Source organism: Vombatus ursinus, unplaced genomic scaffold (assembly GCF_900497805.2).
Source record: "Vombatus ursinus unplaced genomic scaffold, bare-nosed wombat genome assembly UNPS02014773.1, whole genome shotgun sequence".
Taxonomy (NCBI): Eukaryota; Metazoa; Chordata; class Mammalia; order Diprotodontia; family Vombatidae; genus Vombatus; species Vombatus ursinus.
The window spans coordinates 16,434,607-16,460,306 of NW_020954551.1; the positions used below are offsets into that span (position 1 = coordinate 16,434,607).

General features: G+C 38.6%; 1 protein-coding gene across 5 annotated transcripts in view; it reads left to right on the forward strand.

Annotated features, from left to right (window-relative positions):
- MITF (melanocyte inducing transcription factor) overlaps window positions 1-25,700 on the forward strand; it is a 268,663-nt gene that overhangs the window by 219,018 nt on the left and 23,945 nt on the right. For all 5 annotated transcript variants that reach the window (XM_027864016.1, XM_027864018.1, XM_027864017.1 and 2 more), the window contains exons 3-5: window positions 14,754-14,981; window positions 16,962-17,045; window positions 19,042-19,137. In XM_027864016.1, coding sequence (XP_027719817.1) covers window positions 14,754-14,981; window positions 16,962-17,045; window positions 19,042-19,137 — 408 coding nt within the window. The remainder of the gene's footprint in view (window positions 1-14,753; window positions 14,982-16,961; window positions 17,046-19,041; window positions 19,138-25,700) is intronic.

Genomic DNA, 25,700 nt, shown 5'->3' on the forward strand with positions numbered 1-25,700 from the left:
CTGAATTGGACCCCAGAACTTTCTTCAAGTACAATGGTCCAACTACTGTGCATTTCCTCAGGCTAGCCAGCTACTTGACTTTTCAGGGAAAGGGCATCAGTTTTTCATGATACTGGAGTTCAGCGACTCAAAAACAGGAAAGTTCAGCTCCATTTATTTGCTGTTGCTGTTCAGTCTTTTCAGTCATGTCTGACTCTCCATGACCTCATTTGGGGTTTTCTTGGCAAAGATACTGGAGTGGTTTGGTATTTCCTTCTCCAGCTCATTTTACAGATGAGGAAACTGAGGCAAACAGGGCAAAGTGACCTGCTCATGGTCACACAGCTTGTAAATATCTGAGATTGGATTTGAACTTAGGATGATGAGTCTTCCTGATTCCAAGTCCAGTGCTCTATTCACTATGCCACCTGGGTGCTTATTAGGTTGGTTTTTTAAATGTATCCACATGAAGTTGCTATCAAAACATTTGCTTTAACCACTTGGACAATTTTGAGAATTCCTTCTCTTATATAATAGATTTTGAAGTGATTTTCTTCCACATAGTATTCTGAGATGGAAACAGAACTAGAATTAGATAAACTTAGAATGTTAAATAAGGTTTTTTTTGAGATTATCATTGCTATTAACATTATAGATTAATAACAGGGATAGTCAAAGTGCTGTTTCATGCCTAGTGACTATTAAATACATGATTTCTACTCATAAAGAACCTGTGCTTTTAAATTGGTCTTTCCACATGGCCTTTCCTGGCCTGCCCTGGAACAAAGCTCACAGCTGGAGAATGGAATAGAAACCTCCATCTGCCTACCCCAGGAATTTATAGTTGGGAAAGATCAGCCAATTCAACCTCTATCCAAAAAAGCATGCAACAAGTGGTCATTCAGACCCCAGACCTCCCCAAACCAGCAGCATTGTCCACTTTTAGAGAGTACTAATTGTTAGGAAATGCTTCCTTGCATCAAGCCTAAATTTGTATCTTTGTCATTTCCACCCAAAGCTGCTTCTTCTTGGCCCTAAGCGCCAAGCAGAATAAGTCTCATCCCCTTTCCTCATGACAATCTTTCCAACACCTGAAGGTCATTGTCAAATCCCTTCTGAATCTTACCTCCTCCAGACTATACAGCTATTGTTTCTTCAGCTCATCTTCATATGAAGTAGACTTAAGGTACTTCAAAATCTTAGTGTTCAACAGATATACATACATACATACATACATATATATGTATGTGTATGTATGCATGTATACACACACTTCTCTCCCTCTCTACACACACGAGGAGATAAGTGTGTGTATACATGCATACATATATATGTATGTATATATAAGTATGTATGTATGTATATGTATATATCTTTCCATTTTTATGTTCTGTTATATTGACATAGTGCTAAATTTTGAAAAAAAAAAAACAAAGCCAACATCAGTAATTGAGAGGACACCCTACCACATTTAAGTCTAGGTCATCTTAGGGGTTGTCTTCTAATAGTCATTTTTTGCTTTTCTCCAAATTCTTGCAAAAAAAAAAAGCTCCAATTTCTATTAGTGAATGTTGCACTGAAATTTCTCTACATCAAAATTAGTTTTATCTGTTCAATTTAACAAATACCTGCTATCTATGCTAAGTGTTGGGGAAAATACAGTTTCCATCAGACACAGTCCCTCCCTCACTGATTTTACAGTGGAAGCAGAGCATATGGCTTGTACACAAATAGCTTCAATCCAACAAAGAAATGCGTGCCTAAAGGAAGATTAAACAAAGTGCTTTGTGAGGGCCAAGGTTCATTACCAATGGATGGAGGAATCAGGGAGGACTTTTCCAAGAAGGTAATACCCAGTTTGCACATAAAAGGTGTATACAAATTCAACATTTCATCCATTAGAAAACCAATATCCATAGATAGAAGAGAGAAGGAGGGAAGGCATCCCAAGCAAAGGGTATAACATAGATCAAGGCGTGGATGTCTTTGAGTGATGGTAGAAAGCCTGGGAGCAATCCAGTTAAGCTGAAGTCTATTAAAAAACAGAGAAGGTGATAATATAAAATAAAGCTAGAAATGAAAGGTGGCCTCAGCTTGGGGGAGGCCCTGACAGCCAGGTATAGGAGTGTGAATCTTACACGGTAGGCAATAGGGAACCATATAAGCATTTTGAGCACTAGAATGAAATGACATGAGTAGGGTATACCAAGGATGGCATAGAACAGAGAGTGAGTAAAAGTGTAAAAACAACGTTAGGGTATTGCAGTAGTACAAACAAGTCATAATATGGACCTGTAATAAGATTGTGACAGTGAGAATAGAGAGGAGAGGACAGTGGCAAGAGATATTTTAAAAGTATTTTTAATCTTATTTTTATTGATATATTTTCATACCACCTGCATTTTTGAACCCTCTCACCTCCCCAGGAAGGATAGGGATTTGTAGGGCCAGGGATTAGACCCTTGGGTCCCCGGGATTGGATTTTAGGTCTAACCATGTCCCCTTCCCCCTAATAATCTCCAGTGTCTCCTTATTGCCTCCAGGATAAAAAACAAAATCCTCTGTTTGGAGTTCAAAGCCTTTAATATTTCATAACCTTTCCCTACCTTTCTAGTCTTCTCACACTTTGCCCTTCTTTTCTCCCTCCTCCATGTGTTCTTCCATCCAGTGACATTGGCCTGGTTGTTGCCCCTAGAACAAGACACCCCATCTCTGTTTCTGGGCGTCTTCTCTGGTCATCTTTCATGCTTAGAATATTCTCCGTCCTAATCTCTTTTGACTTTCCTGTTCTTCAAGTTCTAATTAAAACCCTACCTTCTACAGGCAACCTTCCCCAACCCCTCTTAATTCCAGTGCCTTCCCTCTGTTAGTTATTTATTATTTTTCCTATATATTGCTTGCTTTGTGTATATTTGTTTGCGTGTTGTCCTCCCCATTAGATTGTGAGCTCTTTGAGAGCAAAGAGCTATCTTTTGCCTTTCTTTGTATCCCCAGTGCTTAACACAGTACCTAATAGGTATTTAATAAATGTTGATTGACTGACTGATCTGTGATTTCATTAGTTTAGACAACTCTCCATTGAGGAAGCCATTTATGCCAAAGCAAGATGGCACCTCCTTTGCCACTCTCGGAGAGTTGCCTAGACTTGAAGTGGTGTTAAACTCAAATAAAAAGGATCTCTACAGGCCTCACGTTGACTTCGAAAGCCACAAATGAACATTATTGTTTTGTATTAGATTTTTATTTTTGTTAAACACTTCCCCAGTTATGTTTTCATCTGGTTTGAGATCAACAATTTGACACAACTGGAAGCAATGAAAACCTCAGTTGCCCAGGGTCAGCAGCCAGTATGTGTCAGAGACTTGACTTAGACCTAATGCTTTCTGCCTTTAAGGCCATCTCTCTAGCCACTGGACCACACTACCTAACTTACAAAAAAGGTTTTAAAAGGAAGGAAAAAATACTTCAGCAAAACCAATCAGCACATCATCTGAGTCTGACAATATGTGTACCATTCCACACACATTCCCTGCTCTTTCCCCTGTCCTCAGTCTCTTCTAAGAGGAAGGGAGGTATATTTTCTCAACTCATCCTAGAGTCATGAAAGAGCTTACTTTTTTTTTTTTTTAAAAGAACCTGGAAGTGTTTGTAGCCAGAGGAGAAAGAAATATTCAGTGAGGTGGGGTGGGACAGGGTGGGGTGGGATGATGATACTTGGGAAGGAGAGGATGTTGGCTGGAGGAAGATCTGGGAAAAGAGTCATCATTTATTTGAAATTTCTAATCTTTTGTTCAAGTCTGCTTTACATTTGAACATGTTTCTTTCTAATTTAGGTGACTGTCCCTTAGGACAGGAATAATATTTTTATTGTCAGCAGTTTTGATGAATATTTTTAGTGATCTAGACCATGTGTGTACATATACATATATATATATATACACACACACACACATATATAATATATATATAAGAAGGTAATATCCACACATGCACATACATGTATATAAAGACTATGTATATATGTATATAAAGACTATATATGTGTGTATATATGCATGTGTGTATATGTATATATATATAATTTTAAAAAAGAATGAGAGAAGATCAGGACAAGACCTCCCAAGACCTTATATTCTGGGCTTGTAGCTTCTTAGCTGATCCAAATGTAAGATAGATTCAACCCCATTGAGCTCATTTCAACTTCATTAATGTATGCAAATTTATATTTTGGCACAGATTCACCCATTTTTTTTAAATCTTTTTTTTTAAGGCAATTGGGGTTAAGTGACTTGCCCAGGGTCACACAGCTAGTAAGTGTCAAGCATTTGGTCTGAGACCGGATTTGAACTCAGGTTCTCCTGATTTCAGGGCTGGTGCTGTATCCACCGAGCCACCTAGTTGCCCCACAGATTCACCCATTTTAAGTGACAGAGACAAACCTGTGCCCAAGTAATTTCAGAAAGCCTAATCTTAAAGTCTTTTCAAAATGATCCTAAAAATTAGAATTTACAATAAAATGTGCCATGAATGGAGGGGCATCATAATGTGATGGATAAGGAACTGGCCTTGGACACTGGAGTCACTCAATGCAGGCCCTGCCTCTGACACACAATAGATCTGGGATAATGGATAATTCACCTTAACTCTCAGTGTCCCGAGATAGGTCTCTTAAGACTGTAAGTTACAGAGGGGATGCCAATCCTCATGAATTGAAGGAGTTCCCATACTTCAAATTCCCTGTGTTGATGAAAGCACAAGTCCATATAAAAATGATATTAATGATGAAAAATAATAATTAAAGTGTTAGTCGTAGGAGTAGTTCTAGTTACCATTTCCCAACCTCTACCTTACAAAAATACACAGGTCTGAAGACAAAGATATCAACTTTATCAACTGAAAACTATTCTAAAGGTATATCACAGAACACAAATCATATGTGGAAATTACTCTTTTTTAGTTTATAGCTTTAATCTACCAGTGGTATAAAAACAGAAACAAACAACAGTAGCATCAGACCAAAGATTTTTCTGTGACTGTCTGGTGACAGGCAAGATTACATTATCTGTAGGCACTGTGTGTGTGTGTTTTTTTTTTTTAATGAAATGTACTCTGAGGTCTTGTTGGAATGAAATAGACTTGAAATTGCCCTAACAACACTCCCCGGCAAGTTTCACAGTACTACAATGAAGACAGGATCCATTCCAGATATGAATCTGGGAAGACAAATGTAGACAGAGACAGGCAGTGAGAGAAGGAAGAGGGAGAGAGAGAGACAGAGAGAGAGAGAGAGAGAGAGAGAGAGAGAGAGAGAGAGAGAGAGAGGATGAGAGAATAAAAGGAGAAGTTTCATAAAGACCAAGCTTCCATATTTTTTGATCAAGAAATTTGTGGCCAATACAATGACTCTGTAAATTTTGTGATCATCCAAGTCGGATGCAAGCCAGTAGGCAAATTTGCTTTTTTCTGTTCAAATTACAATTCAGGAACTTTGTCTTTAAGAAAATGAGAGGAGACTGTCTAAAGAGATTGGTATGGCTGAATAGGGAACCCATCAACCAACTGGTATTTTTTTTAAAAATGCAGAAGATAGAGGTAAGAAGAGGTAACAACAGGTGAATACTATAGCATGATGTGATTCTGAAACACTGTCAAGAAAATAAAATTCACGAACAATCTAAAACTTGCAATTAATGCTTGACTGTTAAAAGCAACAATAATATTTAGACGACAGTAACAAAATTTAACCTGCTTTGGGATTGAGAGGAAGACTAGAGAAGGTATAGGATTGCAATGGATCAGTACTTCAGTCTCCAATGGGTTTTAGATTTCATCAATGTGAGTATTCCTTTCCATGATGATGATTCCAGACCCATTCATGTTTACCTATCCTGGGCCACTTTTGTCCATGTTCTCCCATAAATCTTCCACAAGGAATCCATACAATTTGCAGGAGGCTTATCACCTACATGGATACCTGAAATACACAGCTGAACTTCTTGATCTCTGCTTCATGGAGGTCAGGCTTGTTGACTGACCAATAAACATCCTTTGCTTTCTTTTAAGCACAGTTTAAGTTTCACATTAATCTCTTTTCCCTCACCCCAATCAGACTCTTCCTCAAATGACATATTTGTAAAGCATTTAGCACAGTGCCTGACACACAATAAATGCTATATAAATGCTTACTCCCTTCCCTTGCCCATCCCCCACTTCCTCCTGAAATTACTTGTTATTATTTACCCACATATACATATTTCCCCAATAGAATTGTAAGCTTCTCCAGGACAGGGATTGCTTTGTTTTTATTTTTGTATCCCTAGAAGCAAGCGCAACATGGCTTCTATACCTTAACCAAGTCATTGAAAAAGTAAAAAAAAATTTGAACAAAACAAGTCTAAAGTAAGTGTTTAATAAATGTGTGTTGAATTAAATTGAATCAAATAGTTATCTTTGGCTTTTATGGGCCTGTGTTTTTTTTTTCCTTTCTGGGTGCATGAGGCAGTAATAATGGATACTAGGGAAATAGAGAGATGGTAGAACTTCTTCACCCTTAGTTTACTTTCTGTTTTTTCTCACCAAGTAAAATCAGCTTCAGACTGGGAAAGGTAGAGAGAATTAAAATTCGAGGTAAATGAAAAGATGTTATGAGAACATGTAGCTTCCCTGAATGCATTCAAGAGACTAGGTCTGGAAGAATTTCATCCCAAGATATAGGATTGCAGGACAATAGACTTATAGTTAGAAGGTACTTCAAAGTCATTTAGTCTTCTACCCCCTCCCCCATTTTATGGATGAGTAAACTGAGGCCCAGGGGAGTTAAACAACTTGCCCAAATCATACAGCTAGTGTCAGATGTGGGATTTACACCTATCTCCTGATCACAGAGCCAATACTCTTCCTATTGGACTATGATTCCTGAGCCTTTCCTTGTCGTTGATTTTTAAAAAGTCACTGAGAATGGGATAAGTGCCATAGAATGGGGTGTTGGGAAATGTTGCTCCAGTTTTTATAAAAGGGGAAAAGGGTAGATTTAATTCCACCCAAAATTCTAGAAGGAATTATTCAAAGAATGTTTTTTTTTTTAAACTCATAGGCTCACAGAGCATAGATTTAAAGTTAGAAGAGATCTTACAAATCATTGAGTACTCCCTCCCTCCAGTTTTGCAAATGTAGAGGATGAGGTACAGAAAGGTTAAGTGACTTGCCCAGGGTCACACAGCTAGTAAGTGTCTGAGGTAGTATTTGAACTCCGTTCTTCTTCACTCCAATTCCAGTGCCCTGTCCACTACTCTATCAATATTCCCAGTCAACTGAACTGGACCTTTCAAGAATAGCTCATTCCAGATTATCTTTCTTTCTTTTTGTGGGGGCAGTGTTTTTAGGCTGGTAGAGTCATAGATGTAATATATATGGATTTTAACAAGACAGTTGATATGGCTTTGGAAAAGAGCACACTCATGTGGGTTCAGGACATAACTAGATCTAAAGAATGGGGATCAATAGCAATCTTGGAGAGGGATTGAATACAATACTACAGAGCTCCATTCTTGGCCTTGTTTTGTTCAATGTTTTTTGTCAGTGACTTGCATTAAGATGGCATGACTATCTAATTTGTGAATCCCATGAATGTAAGAGGGATAGCTAAGAAATTGGATAATAGAATAAAGACATAAAAAAGATCCAAACAAACTAGTACAATGGGCCAAGTTTAATTATATGTGTGTGTGTGTGTGTGTGTGTGTGTCTGTGTGTGTGTATACACATATATACACATATATTTTTATTTCAAAAATGTCAACTATATGAGTAGAGAAGAAGATGTGGATTTTTAATTGATCCTATGAAAAGACCCCAGAGCTTTTATTGTAATACAAACTCAGTATGAATGATGTTACTGCTGGAAAATTCTGGTGTGATTTTTTTCTCTCCTGTCCCCTTCCTTGGGCCTATAATTTCACTGGTATGGGGGGCTCCATTATTGAAACCTTTCCATCTATCTGGGTCAACCACTCACTTGTAACTTATAACTGTAGGGATATTGAAAAGTTGTCCATGTTTTTCTAAAATCATTAAACTCATCATTTCTTATAGCACAGTAGTATTTCATCACATTCATATACCACAATTTGTCCAGCCATTTCCACTTGATAGGTATCCCCATAACTTCCAGTTCATTGCCACCACAAAGAGAGCTGCTATAAACATTTTAGAACATAAAGGGTTTTTTTCCCCTTTTCCCCTAATTATCTTTGGAAATAGATCATGTAGTGGTATTTCTGGGTCAAAGGGTATAGGTAGTTTAATAACTCTTTGGGTGTAATTCCAGATTGCTCTGCAAAAGCAAATACATTATTTTGTCTATTATAAAATACCCAAATTAACTATAAAGAACATGTGAAGAAAGTTACTCTCTGCATCCAGAGAAAGAACTGGTAAATAGAAATATGTATAGAATAATTTTACATATATATAATATATATATATATTAATACACACCTATTTGTGTCTAATGGTAGCCATCTCAGGGGTAGGGGGAGGAAGAAAAAAAATATATGATAATTTTATTGTATATTTGAAAGAAATAGCAAGATTTGCAGCATTTTTTTTATTGTACTGTGTTATGGAAATACTTGTTTTATTCCATAAGTGAAAAATAAAATAAAAAAAAAGTTGTCCATGATCATACAGTTAATAGGTGTCAAGTACATTCAAATCAAGATGAACACAAAAAAAGATTTGGGGGGTTTTAGTGGACTGCAAGCTCCATACGAGTTCTCAGTGTGATTCAGTAGCCAGAAAAAGCTAATGGCATTTTAGGCTCGATTCAGAAGGAAATAGCTTCCAAGAATGGGAGAGGGTAGATAATTCCACTATACTCTGGTCTCATCAGTCTTCATCTGGAGTTTTTATTTAGTATTGGGTATCATGGTTTACGGGCAGCTAGGTGGCGCAGTGGATAGAGCACTGGACTGAGTCAGGAAGACTCATCTTTGTGAGTTCAAATCCAGGCTTAGATACTTACTAGCTGTGTGACCCTAGGCAAGTCACTTAACCCTATTTGCCTCAGTTTCCTCATCTATAAAATGAGCTGGAGAAGGAAAAGGCTTAAACTACTCTAGTATATTTTCCAAGAGAACCCCAAATGGGATCATGAAGAGTTGGACACAATTGAAAACGACTCAACAACAGTTACAACAAAGATGGTTTAAGAAGGACATTGACAAACTGGAGCGTCCATATTACATACGTACTGGTTGTAGGAACAGGGCATTTTTTTCCTGGAGGAGAGAAGATTCAGGAAGTTCATGACAGTTATTTTCAAATATTTGAAGGGCAGGAGAAAGCACCAGACTTGTTCTATAGGTCACAAAGAGGCCATATCAGGAAAGCCTTCCTAACAATACAAAGTGTCCAAAAGTGGAATGGACCACCTTGGGCAGTCGTGGCTTCTGCCTCCTTAGTGATTACCAATCAGAGGCTGGATGAGCACTTGTCAGATATGTTCTAGTATGGATTCCTTCTGTGTATGAATTGGACTAGATGACTGAAATCCTTTCCAGTTCCCGAATTCTGTGATTCCATTTCCGACTCCAGAGACATCTCCACCATACCACATTGCCATTCTAATGGTAGCATTAATCGACGTGTAGATGTCCAGATCGAGGGAAATGATTATCTGCTGTGCCTGTCAAGATTTCAACAGTGGTGTTGTGTTCATGTTGAATTCTGTGCATCTTATTTTAATAACACTGGCACACGTCCAAAAGAGGTTGATCGGGTTGGCGATGGGACTTGAAACTCTACTATGCATGAATCACCTAATAGAACATGGGATATCTAACTTCCCGAAACTAAGCTGCAGGGAGGCTGTGATGGCTGTTTTCAAGTATTTGCAGGATCATCTGTGGAAGAAGGGTTTGCTTTGTTTTATTTAGACCAGAGGAAAGGACTGGAGGAAGCTGCTCAAAGGAGGATTAGATCCTTAAGAGAACCTTTTGAGGCAGGCAGGACAGGGCAGGGATGTCGGACTCTATGTGAAAGTTCCTCTCAGATAAGACAACTGTCACCCAGCAAAATGAAGTGACTTGTCTAGCTTCACAGAGGGGATTGCCCTTCTTCATCTGATCCATAGACTGAAAGCAACTGGCAGCCCTGCCTTTCCCTTTTCCATTTGGGAAATTTTTGAAAAGCAGCCTGAGTAAATTTGCTCTGCCTAGTCTAGCTGACCCAGAAAAAGAGAGTAAATAGGAAGAGTGGGACTGACTGTCCAAATCCTAAAAGACTCATTGGGAGGTACTGATGTGACTTGAAGGCCTACTGGTCATGTGCTTAGAGAGGAAAGAGCCTGTGGACACACTATGAGCTCACCTGGAGGGAGAAACAGACCCATTTGAGTGATTCTAGAAAAAGGCATTCTGAGGGCCTGCTGAAGATACCCTTTGTGGGGAGGGGAGGGTTTTAGCTCAATAGGGTAAAGATAGTGTGGTCCCTTATGCATGAAAGAACCGTAACCTTCTTGGATGAGGCTGCAGTGTAAGCTTTCCACGAGCCAGCTGCTCAATAGCTTGAGAGGAGGTGTCTGTTAGAGAAGAACCAAACACTGGATTGTTGAAGCCAAGGCTGAGGGACAGCTGTGGTGAGAGGCCCCAACCCATTTGGGAAGAGTAGAGGACAGTGACAGCTTCCAGAAGATCCATAATTCCTGCAGGACACAGAGGATAATGACAGAAGAAGTGGTGAGTATGTACAACAGTGTAAATGACCAAAGGATTGTTGCCAGCAAGAGTTGAACTCTGGCCTTCTGGGGCTCCACCCAGTGCATTACTGTGAGTTATAGAGATTGGACATAACCTTAGAGGAGGGTGTTTGCTGTTCATCCTTTGTTCTTGAAGAGGACCAATGACATCATGAAGGTGATGTCTTGACTTGTAAGTGAATTGGATTTGAGTGAGCAGAGCTGTCATCAGCCTCACTTTCTCCCCCACAGTCATCAGAGTCCAGTGGTAAGACAAGGTCAGGATGACTGGAGATGACCCCAGATGCATTGGGAAGACCTTGGCCTGTTGATGCTAAGGTCTTTCCCAGGTCTCGGTTTTTCTGAGGCAATACCCGTTCAGTGATTGAAGGCTAGGTAAGAATTGAGGCAAAAGACGACCTAGTTTGCCTTCCCAAAAGAATCAGTCTGGGAGGAGAAGACCTAGAGGAGGGTAGCCCAATGGAGGCAGGGGTATCTGGCTCCCTATGTGCTTGGATTTGAGTCCTTTCTGTGCTTTTCACTTTGTAAAAAATCTTCTATGCTTAAAAGCTTTGTGAGTCGAAGGATCCTAAGGGAAACTCCTAGTTGGTACAAGGTTCTGAAGTTCCTACTGTTGCCCTGGCTGGGGGCAACAAGGCAGAGGGGCGGGGGGGGGGGGGGGGAAGAGGGAATAAGCATTTATTAAGTACCTGCACTGTGCTAAGCCCTTTACAAATAATATCTCATTTGAGAGAAGTCAGAGGAGCCCAAAGGTTACCTTGAGTATGAGAGTTAGATCCACAGAGTGCTGGCTACATTATTGTATCCAATGTCTGGATACAATGGCTATTATCCAAGAATGGGACAAAGGAGGTCCTCCTGTTCTTGCCACTGTACCATATCATCCCTCAGAGAACCACTTTACCACATCAAGCATGACATAATGGACAGAATACTTGGCTTGACTTGGAACAGGAAAGATTGGGTTCAAATCCCCCTCAGACACTTAGAAGCTTGTTTAACTCCAGGCAAATCGTTTAATGTCTTTGGGTCACAATTTCCTTGTCTATAAAATGAGGGGGTTGGACTCAATGACCTCTAAGGTCCCTTCCTTATGCATCTAAGACCCTTCAAAGCCAGATGGTGACTTTTGATCTTAAAAAGAAACTGTATTCAAGGCCACAAAGATGAATTAACTTGAGAATATGTGGAATAACTTCATTTTCTGCCTCATACCTTAAACTTCTGACACACGAGAGAACAGCGTGCTTGGGGCTAGTCAGTCTCCCCAAAAAGATTACTTTGGAAAGAAGTATCATTTGATGACCACCCCAATAGAGATGCTGCAATCAAAAGCTACTACCCTCCCTCAGTGTAGTGAAGACCTCACCTACTGTCCCAGATAGTGAAGGAGCTGTTCCTTGACTTGTGAAAATGCAAAATTCTGATTCATTAAAGAATAAGAATCTGCCAGTGAATTAATGTTTATTTTTAAATGTGTAGCTTGACTTTTTTTTTAAGCGCAATAGTAAAATAAGCACATTACAAGCTTTGCCCTCATTTTATGTTTATTTTAGAAATGTCTATTGTCCTCATCATTAGCATGTCTGGACCCTTTATAAAACTTAAAATGTTTCTGCGAAGCTCTTCATGCAGGCCAGTCCACTCACATAAATATTTTGATAATATGAACCCTTACCCCCCAAGAGCTGTGTTATGCAGGTATCTCTTTTTGGCGTATGTTGTTGTGAGGCCAATCAATGTACGAAACAAGTGGAGCTCAAGATTGTACAGTTAAAAGATTTTCCCCCCTCTGTTTTAATAGTGAGCTCCAGGCATTTGCGTGTTTCACTGTATTCAATTCGATAAGCATTTATGAAATATGCATACTGTGACTTAAAATGAATCAGGTCCAGCTAAGCATTGGTGGTGTACATCAGATATGATTGGTCTTGTTCTGGAAGCTATGCTAGAGAAAAGGATTCAGGGTGGTTTCTAATACTTCCTGATTTGGGGCTAAATCAAAGCTATGTTGTAACTGCTTCTTTTTGTGAAGCAAGGGGGTTAGGGGTGGTAATTCTCCACTCAGATTTTGCAAGTGTTGGTATTTCAGTGTGTGAGGAAATAGAATTTAAAAAAAAGTTCAATTGAATTAAATATTTACAGAGCTTTCCCATGTCCTCTTTGATTCCATCAGACTACTTTCTTCCCCTTCTCTCCGTAAATTCAAAGCAGTGAGTGCCCAGTGAGATGTATAGCCCTTCTCTAGCTATAAAGAAAGATATACTGACTGAGGCTAGGATGTGTCACTAGAATGCAGAAATCCATCAGGGAGCCATAGAGGGTCTTCATGTTTGAGTCACAGACAGATGGATGGAAATCCTCATGGATTACAGCTTTTAGGCACTGTCTGTTTTCCAAAGTGAGCATACAACTTTTAACCTTATTGCTGAAAGAGAAATACCATTGTCTATTAATACTACTGGAACTAAAGATGAATAGTGAATTGGCCTTGATCTGACTGTCCGTCTGACTTTGATAGCCCATCACTTAAAAGGTTCTTTTATATTAATGAAGAAACATGACGTCAAGCTGGGGGAAAAATTTAATATCAATATTTAGTCCTAAACTGCAGTGCTTCCCAAAAAAAGCCCCTTGTGTGAACAGTTTCTTTACACGCATAGCTAATTAGCTTAGGTTATTATAAGCTGAGCCTGTGCAATGAAGTTTCCTGCGGAGTGTCTCAGGGTACCTTGTTTATAGTACCAGTCTTCAGCTTGGAAGTACCGAGAGTGGGCTATATATTTTCATTCTGTTTTTCTGGCTTGGATTGGGACCATAGAATACTTGTTATGCTGGAAATGCTAGAATATAATCATTACCAGGTGAGCCTTTTAAAAACTACATATCTGTCACCATTCATCTTTAGAATATGATATAAATTATGGAGACTAGAAATAGTCTTTCTTTCCATGAAGTAGCTTCACTGTTCTCAATAACTGGGCCTGTTTGAGCATTTTAATGCTATCAATTGTTTAGTGTGATAACAGATAGTCTGTGCATTATTAAATCTGTAAATTAAATATGGTTTTTCCTGTGATAATGCTTAGTTCTTTATATCAGTACCTCTAGTAGCTTCTAAGGATGAGAAGCATTTATAAAGGGGGGAAAAGTGACTTAAAAGACATCTTTGATTTTAAAGCAGTTTCTAAAGTCTCGTTAATGTTTAAAAAGGCGAAGGGAAAAAATACCCCAGACCAAACACCTTTATTCCTTGTTTGGTAACCAAGAGCATTTAGAATGCTTTCAAGGAAATGTTTTTTCATTTTAAAGAACCTACTTGGATGTTGGTACTACCTTTTCGGTTAAGTTCTGGCTTAATTAAAATGTTGAGTAATCACGTTCATTTGAAAGTGGAAGAAGTAATTTGCCCAGGTTGATTTAATCAAGGGAATGTTTCTGTTTGTTTGGGAGGACTGCCTTACTCTTGGTTTCTTAAACAGACACTTCTTGGAATTCAAAAACCATTCTGTGAGAAAAGTAGAGTGAAATTGGGGCATATTTTCTATTTTAAATTAAATTTTTTAAAAGGGAAAACAGAAATAAAAACAAAAACCACTCCTTGGATCGGGATCTCCCCCACCCTTCCCTATTTAGTCATAATTAGTGATTTTTAAAATCTGGACAGAGGTGAAGGAATCTTAAGAAATGTGTAAATATACAGGCATTGTATTGACAATTTGACAACACAATTGGACAATACAGGTATTGTCAAAGACTTTAAATTTCAATAATGCTATCGCTTGCGGTGTCTTTAAAAAGGAACATCTGCTCTCAAAGAAATAAATAGCATATTCTATGAATGAACAGGGTGTATAATGAAAAAAAAGAGTTGTTAATAATACATGTTTGATTTTAAAGCAATTTCTGTTGCCTCACTGATGTAAAACAAAAATGGGGGGGGGAGGGAACAGCTCGTAACCATTCATGAATAATGACATGTTGTTTTTGTCTCTCCTCCTTCTGTGTCTGTATTCAGGTTCAGACCCATCTAGAAAACCCCACCAAGTACCACATTCAGCAAGCCCAGAGGCAGCAGGTAAAGCAGTACCTTTCTACCACTTTAGCCAATAAACATGCCAACCAAGCCCTGAGCTTGCCTTGTCCAAACCAGCCTGGGGATCATGTCATGCCACCTGGACCTGGGAGCAGCGCACCCAACAGCCCCATGGCTATGCTCACTCTTAACTCCAACTGTGAAAAAGAGGTAATTCAAGTCTCCTCTCCTCTCCTCTCCTCTCCTATTTTCTTAGACAACACGATTCTAGGTAGCATCTTCTCAGTGCCTTTAATGCTAAAGTCCATTTTTTTTAATACAACACGATTCTATATAGCATCTTCTCAGTGCCTTTAATGCTAAAGTCCCCTTTTTTTTTTATACAACACGATTCTATATAGCATCTTCTCAGTGCCTTTAATGCTAAAGTCCCTTCTTGTGCTACTTAGCAATTTCACTATTGCAGCTGGCAGAGATACTTTGTAGCTGTGTGATCCCAGACAAATCATGTAAGTTTCCGAGCCTCACTTTCCTTATCTATAAAGTAGAGGGAAAAAAATGCACTTGTCTCAAAGGACGGTTATAATGATCTCATAACGTAATCTGTGTACTATTCCAGGCATAGAGACAGTGCTTAATAAATGCTTGTTGATTGATTGATGTCAAACAATTTGCAAACTTCAAAGTTCTATGTAATCAGGAGTTGCTTATTATTATTATTTATTAATTATTATTATTATTATTGACACCTTTCTTGAATGCCAGGAATGAAGAATGCCTACCCTAGATCAGGAAATCTTAACCTAGTATCCAAGAACCTGTTTTGTTTTTTTGGTTTTTTTTTGATAACTGGTTCAATTTGATAAATTTTCTTTGTATCCTATGTGTTTTGTGCATTTCAAAGCATGATCCTGAGAAGGGATCCATAAGCGTCACCACTCTGTCAAAGGGATCTGCAACTCAAAAAAGGTTAAGATCACTGGCCTAGAAAATATTAAACAAAATGTAGCCATATCCTAAGTGGAATGTGGCACTTGATTTCCCCTCTCAGACTGTTTGTACTTCTGATTCATGCTCTGTTTCTCTCAATATAACAATTAAAGTATCAATTAAAGTAAACAATTGAGTATCCAAAACAGTGAAAATGATTGAGAGGAAAAGAAAAAGGGAAGGTGGAGACAAGAAAGCAAATCTAAAAAAGGTATGGGGCAGGCGGTGAGAAGTTCCAGTTTTTGTGAACATCTGGAATTTTATTTTTATTTCTCATTGAAATGAAAAAAAGTCAGAGAACATGGTGTTTGAGAGGATTCAAACAATATAATTGGTAGGAATTTTTAAAGAAAAATGTTAAGTAAAATAGATTCCATAAAATTATAGAATCTCAGAATTTGGGCATTGGAAGGGGGCTCTGTCGCCGCTGAGACCAAGAATTCTCTCTGTAACACAGGCTGACTGGCAAGTGAGCAGCAAAAATATTGCTTGAAGACGATGTCCCATTTTGCTCAAATACTGAATATCTCCTCAGGCACCCTATTCCATTTTGGGATATCTTTAATTTTATGAAGTTCTTTTTTCTGATACTTATTTTATTATAGTTTCCACATTTCATAATTTTCTAAACATTAAAATGTGCTATTTCACTCTTTAAGGTGTAGCTTGAATTGGATAAAAAACAAAGACCTCTCCTTTCATTTCATTGTTACACTAGACTTTTTTTCCCTCCTAAATATAGTATTTTTGTGTGTAGGGGAGGAGAGCTTTGCTGGGGTGATAGTTGAGGGAGATTGCGATTTGACTTGTTTTTATTCTAATGAGTTATGCATATTATAATAATGGGAATCCTATTTTTTCCCCTGCAAAATCCATATGTAATTTCCATTCTGTTCTCTCCCAGGATTTTGGTTAATTTTTTACTTTTCTAAGGATTCCCATTTTGCCTTTCACCCTTCACCTCTTTTTTGATATACTATCCAAGCGATTGTTTACAAAAGACACTCAATTCACTTATTCTCTCCCTAGCCTAGTAAAAAAAAAAAATGTGGCTGTCCCTTCATTTTGAGGCTGCCAGACTTCTAGTTTGCATGAAACTTAGTTCACCCCGTTGAGGTATTTTCCGCCTCTTATGTATGTTTATGTGCAACACTGAGAAAAGAATTGGCAAATGTCTGTTTTGTTTTTATGTCTTCACAGGGGTTTTATAAGTTTGAAGAGCAGAACAGAGCGGAGAGTGAGTGCCCAAATATGAATGCGCATTCTCGAGCGTCGTGCATGCAGGTACTGAATGACTAGCAGCCAGAGGATGTAACACTCTGTAATGAGGATCTATATTTGTTGCTGATCACACCTTCCTGATGACTTAAGGGTTTTTTTTTCCCCCATTGATTTTTTTAAATGAACGACAGGAACTTTTTAACTTTCTCCGTAGCATCCTGTGATTAAATGATAGTTAGGGAAATGAAATTGGAGGCCTTTTTTGTAGGCCTAGAAGACTTTTTTTTTTTTAATGAAATAAAAATATAGCCCTGCTTTCAAAAACTGTGGAGTAAGTGGCATAGAAATTTATTGAGTGGCTCTTTCTTGAGAAGTTTCATAAAGTAAGAGGCATGGATCTTATCTGAGTTTCTTATACCACACTTCTCCTAAGATAGGATAAAACTGTAGAAAAGTATTATACATCAGTTCTGACAACACATTTCTAGTCTATTGTTGTGCTAGAAAAATGACATCATTTTGAAAAGCCTACGGGAAATACAGTCTAGGAAGGGAAGTAATGATAGGGATAAGGACTGGACTTAGGATTTCATTGTGTTAGGGAGGTCCTGAGTGAGAAAGTCCTTTTTATCAATCAATGCAGGTTGACACCTTAGAGAGTTGCTTAGAGCATTGAGAAATTAAGTGACTTGCTTAGGATCGTGCAATAAGTTAGAGGCAAGACTTGAACCCAGGTTTTCCTAGCTCCATGCTCACTTTTTATCCATTGTACCATGTTGTCTCTCATACTATAGCAATGACAAACATAACCATCCCAACCACCACAACCACCATAGTTAACATATCCATGGCACATTGAAGTTTGCATTACCTATGTTCTATTATTTGAAATTAACATATAAACTTTTGGTCTCAGTGGAGAAAAAAATCTACCAGATCTTTGTCATGGGCAGAAAGAGCAAGGTTGAATAAATAGAAGTAAAAAAAATCAAGTACAAGTGAGAGGAGAAGGGCATGGGAAGTCCTCTGATTTCAGTATAACATAACTAAGAGTCTTTAACACACACACACACACACTCAGAGGCATACTCATAGAGAAGCCCACTTTCCATTCACTGGATGTTTACTGAGAAATGTTTGCACATGCTTGTATTTGTGACTGCTGCAATGCCCATGTAATCACTGTTGTTTATTTTCATCATAACTGATGTTTTGGTACTTCAGGAATAAAATTGATCTAGTGGGAATGTCAGCTCTCCACCCGTAATGATAACCTCATCCTGATGTAATCCCCTGGGAAAACAAAGAACTTCTGGCAGCTGTGCAAGAATAAATTGTTATTTTACAAGTCACTAGGAGAACCCTTCCACAGGCTGGAAAAGTTGTTGGGGCTACTCCTTGGCACACAGGCAGTAGTGGGCCAGGCCGTCCCTGAGGAGGCCAAGGATGGATTGCCATCTTCATTTTTCCTGTTCCCAGGAGGAGACAGGATGCTGTAGTGCTCAGTCACTGGGGAGAAAAAGGATGTGGCAGGCATCATTCAAGAGGATTTCCTAGTGTTAATGAGAGGCAGTGTGATAGAGTGGGTAATGGCAAGAGAATGCAGATTTTGGTCCTGCCTCGGATACGTTCTATTTGTGTAACTCGGGGCTATCACATTTTCTTTGGTGCCCCCAGAAACCCTCTAAGACTGTAAGTTACAGATGACTTGCCAATATGCATTAAAGGAGGGAGTAATAATCACTATCTATAGCTATATATGATACCTTAATATTTCCAAACATTCTTATTTATGTTGTTTTGTATGATCTTCCTGACTGAAGAATTCTGAACTCTGCTTGCCTCCCCCCTCCCCTATAAGAAGAAAAGAAAATATCTCTCATTTTACTTTTCTGTTTTTGGAGGGAAAAAAGTAATTTTTCAAAGTTATCCAAAATTCATGAAAAATTTGTTAGAAGCTTTGACTCATGAATTAAAAAAAGAAGAATCATGTGTGGTAGTTTGCTCTTTTTTTTTTTTTTTTGGCTTATTTATATCTTTCGTTACTCTTTCCCAACAGATGGATGATGTAATTGATGACATAATTAGCCTTGAATCAAGCTATAATGAAGAAATCCTAGGCCTGATGGATCCAGCATTGCAAATGGCTAATACGGTATTAATCTACATTGTTTTGTAAAGATTCATAGGTTGCTAGTAACAGCCACATCCTTTCCTTTTACGTTTTGAATGTACACAAGAATTCTTGTCTTGGGAATTGTATGGTGAACAAAATGGGGTGCCCTCCTGTGATCACTTAGTAGATGACTTTTGACATTGGCATCGTGAATTTCATAGGCAACAAGGATGCAAGTAAGAAGATCATGAGTAGGCTCTGTTGTGTGTCTGGCCCAAGTCCATTTCTTAGATGTGTGATGGTCCAACCTCTCAGGCCACTTGATAACTACTTATTGTGGTGTGGCAGTAACATCAGGAGATGCATGAGATATTAATGTTCAAAATGATGTGCGCCATGCTTCCTTAGGACCTTCATTTACTATCTAGGAATGATCTAGGAATGAGGGAGGAGAGAATTATTGCTCAACAATTTAAAATTCCAATTGCTGTTCAGAAGTTGTATATTTGGTTGTATTTAGGACCAATGAGCAGGTACTGCAAAAAGGCAAATATATGCATGATATAAGGAAAAACTTCTAATAGAGTTCTCAAAAAGTAGGATGAACTGCTTCAGTATATAGTGGGCTCTATCGAGGGGTGTGCTGGGGCCAGCTCAAGAGAGCTGATTGTTAAGTTTTCAGTGTTTGCATTTATCTCTTGGAAATGGGCAAATGTTACAAATCAGGGCTTGATTTATTGATTGTCAGAGACTTAAGGAAATGATGGAGAAAAAAAACAATGCGAATTAAAGTATGTCCTGTGTTTTCCAAGAGCCAGCTGTTATACACTGACCAGCACATCCTTGGCTCCACCTCACTGGAAGGTTTTGAGTGGAGACTGAATAATCGCTTACCAGAGGGTTTTGGGGTTTTTTTTTTTTTTGGAGGCAGAAAGAAAGGGGGAGGAGGAGGATGCTTTTTCATGTACTACATGGCACCTGAGGTCCCTTGAGTGATGAAATTTTGAGTTTCTCTGATTCCCATGGGTTAGGCCTATCACTTTAAAAGTTACACACGAGTTTTGTTATCCAGTTTTCCTTAATGGCTGTGCCATGAGACTGTATTGTATTTAAAAATAGGTACTTCCAAAAATAAATCCCTTTGGTGTGCTAGACAGAATTTTTACTCACTTCTACAATATAGTGATTTCACAATATAATATAATGAGATACTCTCCTTTCCCAACCCATCCTGGTCCTCTGTGCTTCTGACCCAGCTTGTCAAGTGCTTCTGTTCTCTTTTATTCTTTACTTTGTTCAAGGCCACAACTCTTCCAAGTTGAAACCTCAGCTGTATTCTTTTTAAACATTTTAGTTTTATTGATCTCTTTTGTCTTCATACTACCGTCATTTCTAGATACATATTTACCCTTCACCGCCCAGAGGGCTATTCTTTATCACACACTTTTTTTTCTAAAGAAGAGAGAAGAAAGATTCAGCAAAACTAGTCAGTCAACAGCATTTTTAAAGTGCATATTATGTGCTAGATGGGATGCTAAGGATTGCAGGGATATACAAAGGAAAGCAAAAACAGTCCTTGTTCTCAAGGAACTTACATTCTAGTGGCAGAGATAATTTGCAAATAGCTATGTGAATACAAAGTACACATTATGTATACAGAAGGCAGTGTCGGAGGAAGATGTTGTGTAATGTTCCGCACTCATCATACCTCACCTCTGTGAAGAGGGGAAGCCTGCCAGGCTTGGGCATTATAATTCCATGGCATTAAGTTTTTTTTTTGTTTTTGTTTTTGTTTTTTCTGTTCATGACATTGTCAATGGTGTACGTTGTTTCCCTACTCTGCTTACTTCCCTCTTCATCAGTTCAGATGAGTTTTCCCATGCTTCTCTGAAGTTTTGATCTTGTCCATTTCCTATAATTCTTTAATAGTCGATCACTTTTATGTGCCATGCAAGTTGTGTTCTTTTAACTGTCTCCCCCAAAATTGATTTTTAAGAGACAATAAATGTGTTCTCATCTTAAATGTGTTTTTGCTCCAGTCCCTCAAATCCTCAGCTCAGCTTGCTTTTATAACCCCCTGACTTCCACATGTCTTTGATGATTTTTAGCAGGGTAGCATCAAAGCTGTAGGAAAGATATTAGGTTAATAACACATAGGAGATTCTACAGTAGGGGCATTTTATAACTCAACCTAAAGATTTAGAATAACCTTTAATGGCATGTCTTGCAATTTTTCTAACTTGAATTTCTGAGAGTTCCTTGGGCAGCTTCAAATAGCAATATCCTAGGTACCCCAAAATGTCATATATAGTCAGTCTACTACTATGAACAGGTGGCTGGTTGTTTATACTCATTCAGCAGAATTATCACATTCAGAGATTTCTTTCTCGATATGCAATAATGTCAGCAAGGTCTGAACTTCTGCAGTGGAAGACCTGCTGGACAAGTGGCTCTCCCTGGGGATTTCTGAATTAGCACTCTCCCTTGGTTTTGGGGTTAATGTGATTTCTGACAGTACAGTGCTTAGTGCTATCCTAAAAAGAGTAGCTATAGCCTTTTTGGTTTGGGAAAATCCAGTGATTTTCCAACATTTCTCCCATCTGTGTTCCTCCAGGATAAAAAGTAGTATTCTTAACTGACTCCTTATCTAATAGATGAGAACTTTGGTTACCACTAAAAAGCCAAATCTAGATTTAAATTCAAATAATTTAACCTGTAAGAGGCAGGATCGTATTTTTTTAAGTATAGATGTTTATTGATATCATTTGGGTTTTTTCACATTACTAAAATTTCTCCCAGTTTCCTTCCTCCTCACTATTCCCAAAGAGCCACCTCATATAGCAAATAATGTTTTCTAGGGAAAAAAAAGAAAAAGAGAAAAAAATAAAATCTGATCAATACATTAAAAAGTCTAAAAACACATGCAGTGTTTCCATACCCTTGGGCCTCTTACCTCTGCCAAGCAATGGAATTAGGGTATCTCTGTTTTTGGAGAAGACCTTGTTTTCAATCCTTCTGCGACATTCACTTTTTATTATTTTATAATTGTTTTTTTTTCTCTTTATGTTGTTATAGTCATTTTGTATGTTACTTTGTTCGTTTTTCTTTCTCTCTACATCAGGTTGTGTAAATATTTCCATGCTTCTCTATATTCATGATATTCATCTCTTCTTAATGGGTAGTAACATCTTCTATACATTCCTTTAGCAGCACAGTTTGGTTAGTCATTCGCCAACTGATAGTCATCAACTATGTTTCCAGTTCTTTGCTAGCACAAAATGAGCTGCTTTAACTATTTTGGTGTAATAGGGAACTTTCTTATCAATGACTTCCTTGGGGTATATGCCTCATTGTGGACTCTTTGGGTAAAAGGTTATGAACATTTTAGTCAATTTATATGCATAATTCCAAAGTGGTCCTCTTGATTCACAGCTCCACCCATAATGCTTTGGTGTGCCTATCTTCCCTCAACTTCACCCACACTGAGTATTCCCATCCTTTGTCACCTTTGCCGATTTGCAGAGTGTGGGGTGAGATCTTAGGATTCTTTTGATTTTCATTTTTTTTGTTATGAATGATCTGAAGCATTCTTTCATGTGCTTGTGAATATTTGGCAATTCTTCTTTTGAGAACTGGTTGTTCATTTCCTTTGACTACTTATCTACTGGTGAATGGCTTTTGGGCATTTATCTGTTTTTTGTTTCTACATCTTAGATACCAAACCATTATCTGAGAAAAAGAATACAAAGATTTTTTTCTCCCATTCAAACATTTCCCTTTTTATTCTTCTCTGATATTCATAGTACAGATTCACCATTAGGGATCACTTTTTATTTTTAGTGCCCTTCATATTAAAGATCATTCCATTAAAAAAAATTAGAAGTAGTTCACATATCTTTGACATATAGGGATAGGAGATACATTCTTCACCATACAGCTGAGACGGGCAATTATAAAAGAGAAAATAGATAATATTGATTCAGTGGAACTGAAAAGCTTTTTCACCCACAAAACCATTGCCCTTAGTGTAAGAAGGAAAGCTGAGCCGATTTGGAAGCCATTTCCTTTGCCTCCAAAGTCTGCATGCTTTCAACCTTGGGTTGTTGGCCCTTTCCATCCTCCCCACCCTTTCAAAACTCCAGCACTGAATTGAGTCAGAAGACTTGGGTCTCAGGCTAAAATCCTGGCCCTGCTACTTACTTCTCACTCCTTGTTTGACGTTGGCTAAGTCGTTTAACCACTACAGACCCCAGCTTGGGAGTTTGATTCCGTGTCATCTCAGATCCCTTCCATTCTGTAAACTGTTAGGCCTTTATGTTTATTTTTTTTCCTAAATGAAAATCTTGGCTTAGTTGGACTGTTAACTTCTCTTTGCTTGCTTTTGAGTTAAGTCTCTGTTTCTGCCTTCCTTCTCTCTCTGTCTCTGTCTCTCTCTCCCTCTCTCTCTCTCTTTCTGACTTTCCATCTCTCTGTCTCTGTCTCTCCATCTCTGTCTCTGTCTCTCTCTGTGTCCCTCTCCCTCTCTCTCTCTCTCTCTTTCTCTCTGTCTCTGTCTCCCTCTTGCTGTCTCTTCCTCTCGTTGTCTCTGTCTCATTCCACCCTTCTCCCCCTCTTTCTTTTCTTTTTTTCGATAGAAGGTAGAAGGAACATTGAGAGAGGAAACTCTCCTTAGGGAGTTACAGTCTAGAAATAACCATTCTGAGAGCACAACAAGGCCACTGTTGTGCCATTGCAAACAAAGCATAAAAGTCCTAGTTTACTTGTGGTAACAGTGCCCGATTGATATCCCGAGAAGGGGACCTCCATAGAAAGCAAAGGCTAACATTTAGCAGTGATCACTTACTTGAAAAAATATTCATTTTGGTGTAGCAGGCCCTCTAAAGACCTCAATTCAAATCAAGCTGGGGATGTAGATAAGTGAGGTTCTTTCCTTGGTACGTACCCTTTTGGACTATTGGCTTTATAATCCTACTGTGCTGGTGGGATTTGGTAGAATCAGAGGCATGATTCATATATTACATAATAAAACAGAAAGGGTAGTAATTTTTTTTTATTTTTACTATTTTTTTTTTTTTTTTAGGCAATTGGGGTTAAGTGACTTGCCCAGGGTTACACAGCTAGTAAGTGTCAAGTGTTTGGTCTGAGGCTGGATTTGAACTCAGGTCCTCCTGACTTCAGGGCCACTGCTCTATCCACTGTACCACCTAGCTGCCCCAAAAAGGGTAGTAATTGAACCAAATATCCACATTCACAAAGGATAAGAATGACAATAGCTAACATTTATATAACACGTTAAGGTTTGACAAGTACTTTTTATATTTCATTTTATCCTCACAACAACCCTCTGTTATGATCCCCATTTTACAGATGAGAAAACCGAGGCTGGGAAAGGTTAAGGGATGTGCCCAGAGTAACACAGCTATTAAAAGTTGCAGGCAGGATTCAAATCCAGGTTTTCCTGGCTCTGTCTGTCCCTTTATCCGCTGTGCCACCTAGCTTCAATGGGACTTCCCTTCCTCTCCATTCCCATCCTTACCACAGACAGGCAGACATAAAAAAAAATCACAGTTCCTGCCAGCCATTCAAGCCAGTAAGCACTATTTAATTTGATGGGGGAGGGCAAGAATTTTATGGATCTTTATAGTTGTTTATCCCACCTGTCCCCCTCCCCTACTTAAAACAGAATCGTTATGCACTGACCCAACAAACGAAGCACCTTTTTTTTGTTTTGTTTTTGTTAGACAATTGGGGTTAAGTGACTTGCCCAGGGTTACACAGCTAGTAAGAGTTAAGTGTTTGGTCTGAGGCCAAATTAGAACTCAGGTGCTCCTGACTTCAGAGCCAGTGCTCTATCCACTGTGCCACCTAGCTGCCCCACAAAACAAGCACATTTGACAGCGCTTGCAACATTTCATACCCACAGCCCTCCACCTCTTTAAGTCAGTCAACAACTATTTATTAAACATCTGCTCAGTGCCAGGCACTCTACTAGGCACTAAGGATACGGATGAAAACAAAATGTTTCCTGCTTTCTCAGGAAGCAGGAAATATGTTTTGTCATTTGTTCTCCAAGACCAAGATTGGTCACCTAAGTTAATTAGAGGAAAAATTTGTAACCTAGAATGATCCCAATGCTGATCTGGATCCTGTCATAACTTGGAATGTGTGGGAAATTGTTGAATTTCTAATATGAGATCAAGATTATCCTCCCCAACTTCTCTTTTTTAATAGACTTATATAAAGATGGTCATTCATACAAGTGGTACGAGGATGTACAATGGTATCAGTAGCCCCTGTTAGACCTTACGTGTCCATGTTGGCTACCCTGTTTCTCTTTGCTCTTACAATTAAGATTGAATTACAGGTGAAGAAATGGGCCTCATGATGGCAGACTTTCTGAAAAGTCAGTTGTCTTCATTATCATCATCATCATCCAATTATACAGTAATGGAATCCAAGGACATTTTTGTCTCCTCCTCCTCCTCCTCCTCCTCCTCCTCTTCCTCCTTTTCTCCTCCTCCTTTTCTCCTCCTCCTCTTCCTCCTGCTCCTCCTCTTCCTTTTCTCCTCCTCCTCCTCCTCCTCCTCCTCCTTTTCTCCTCC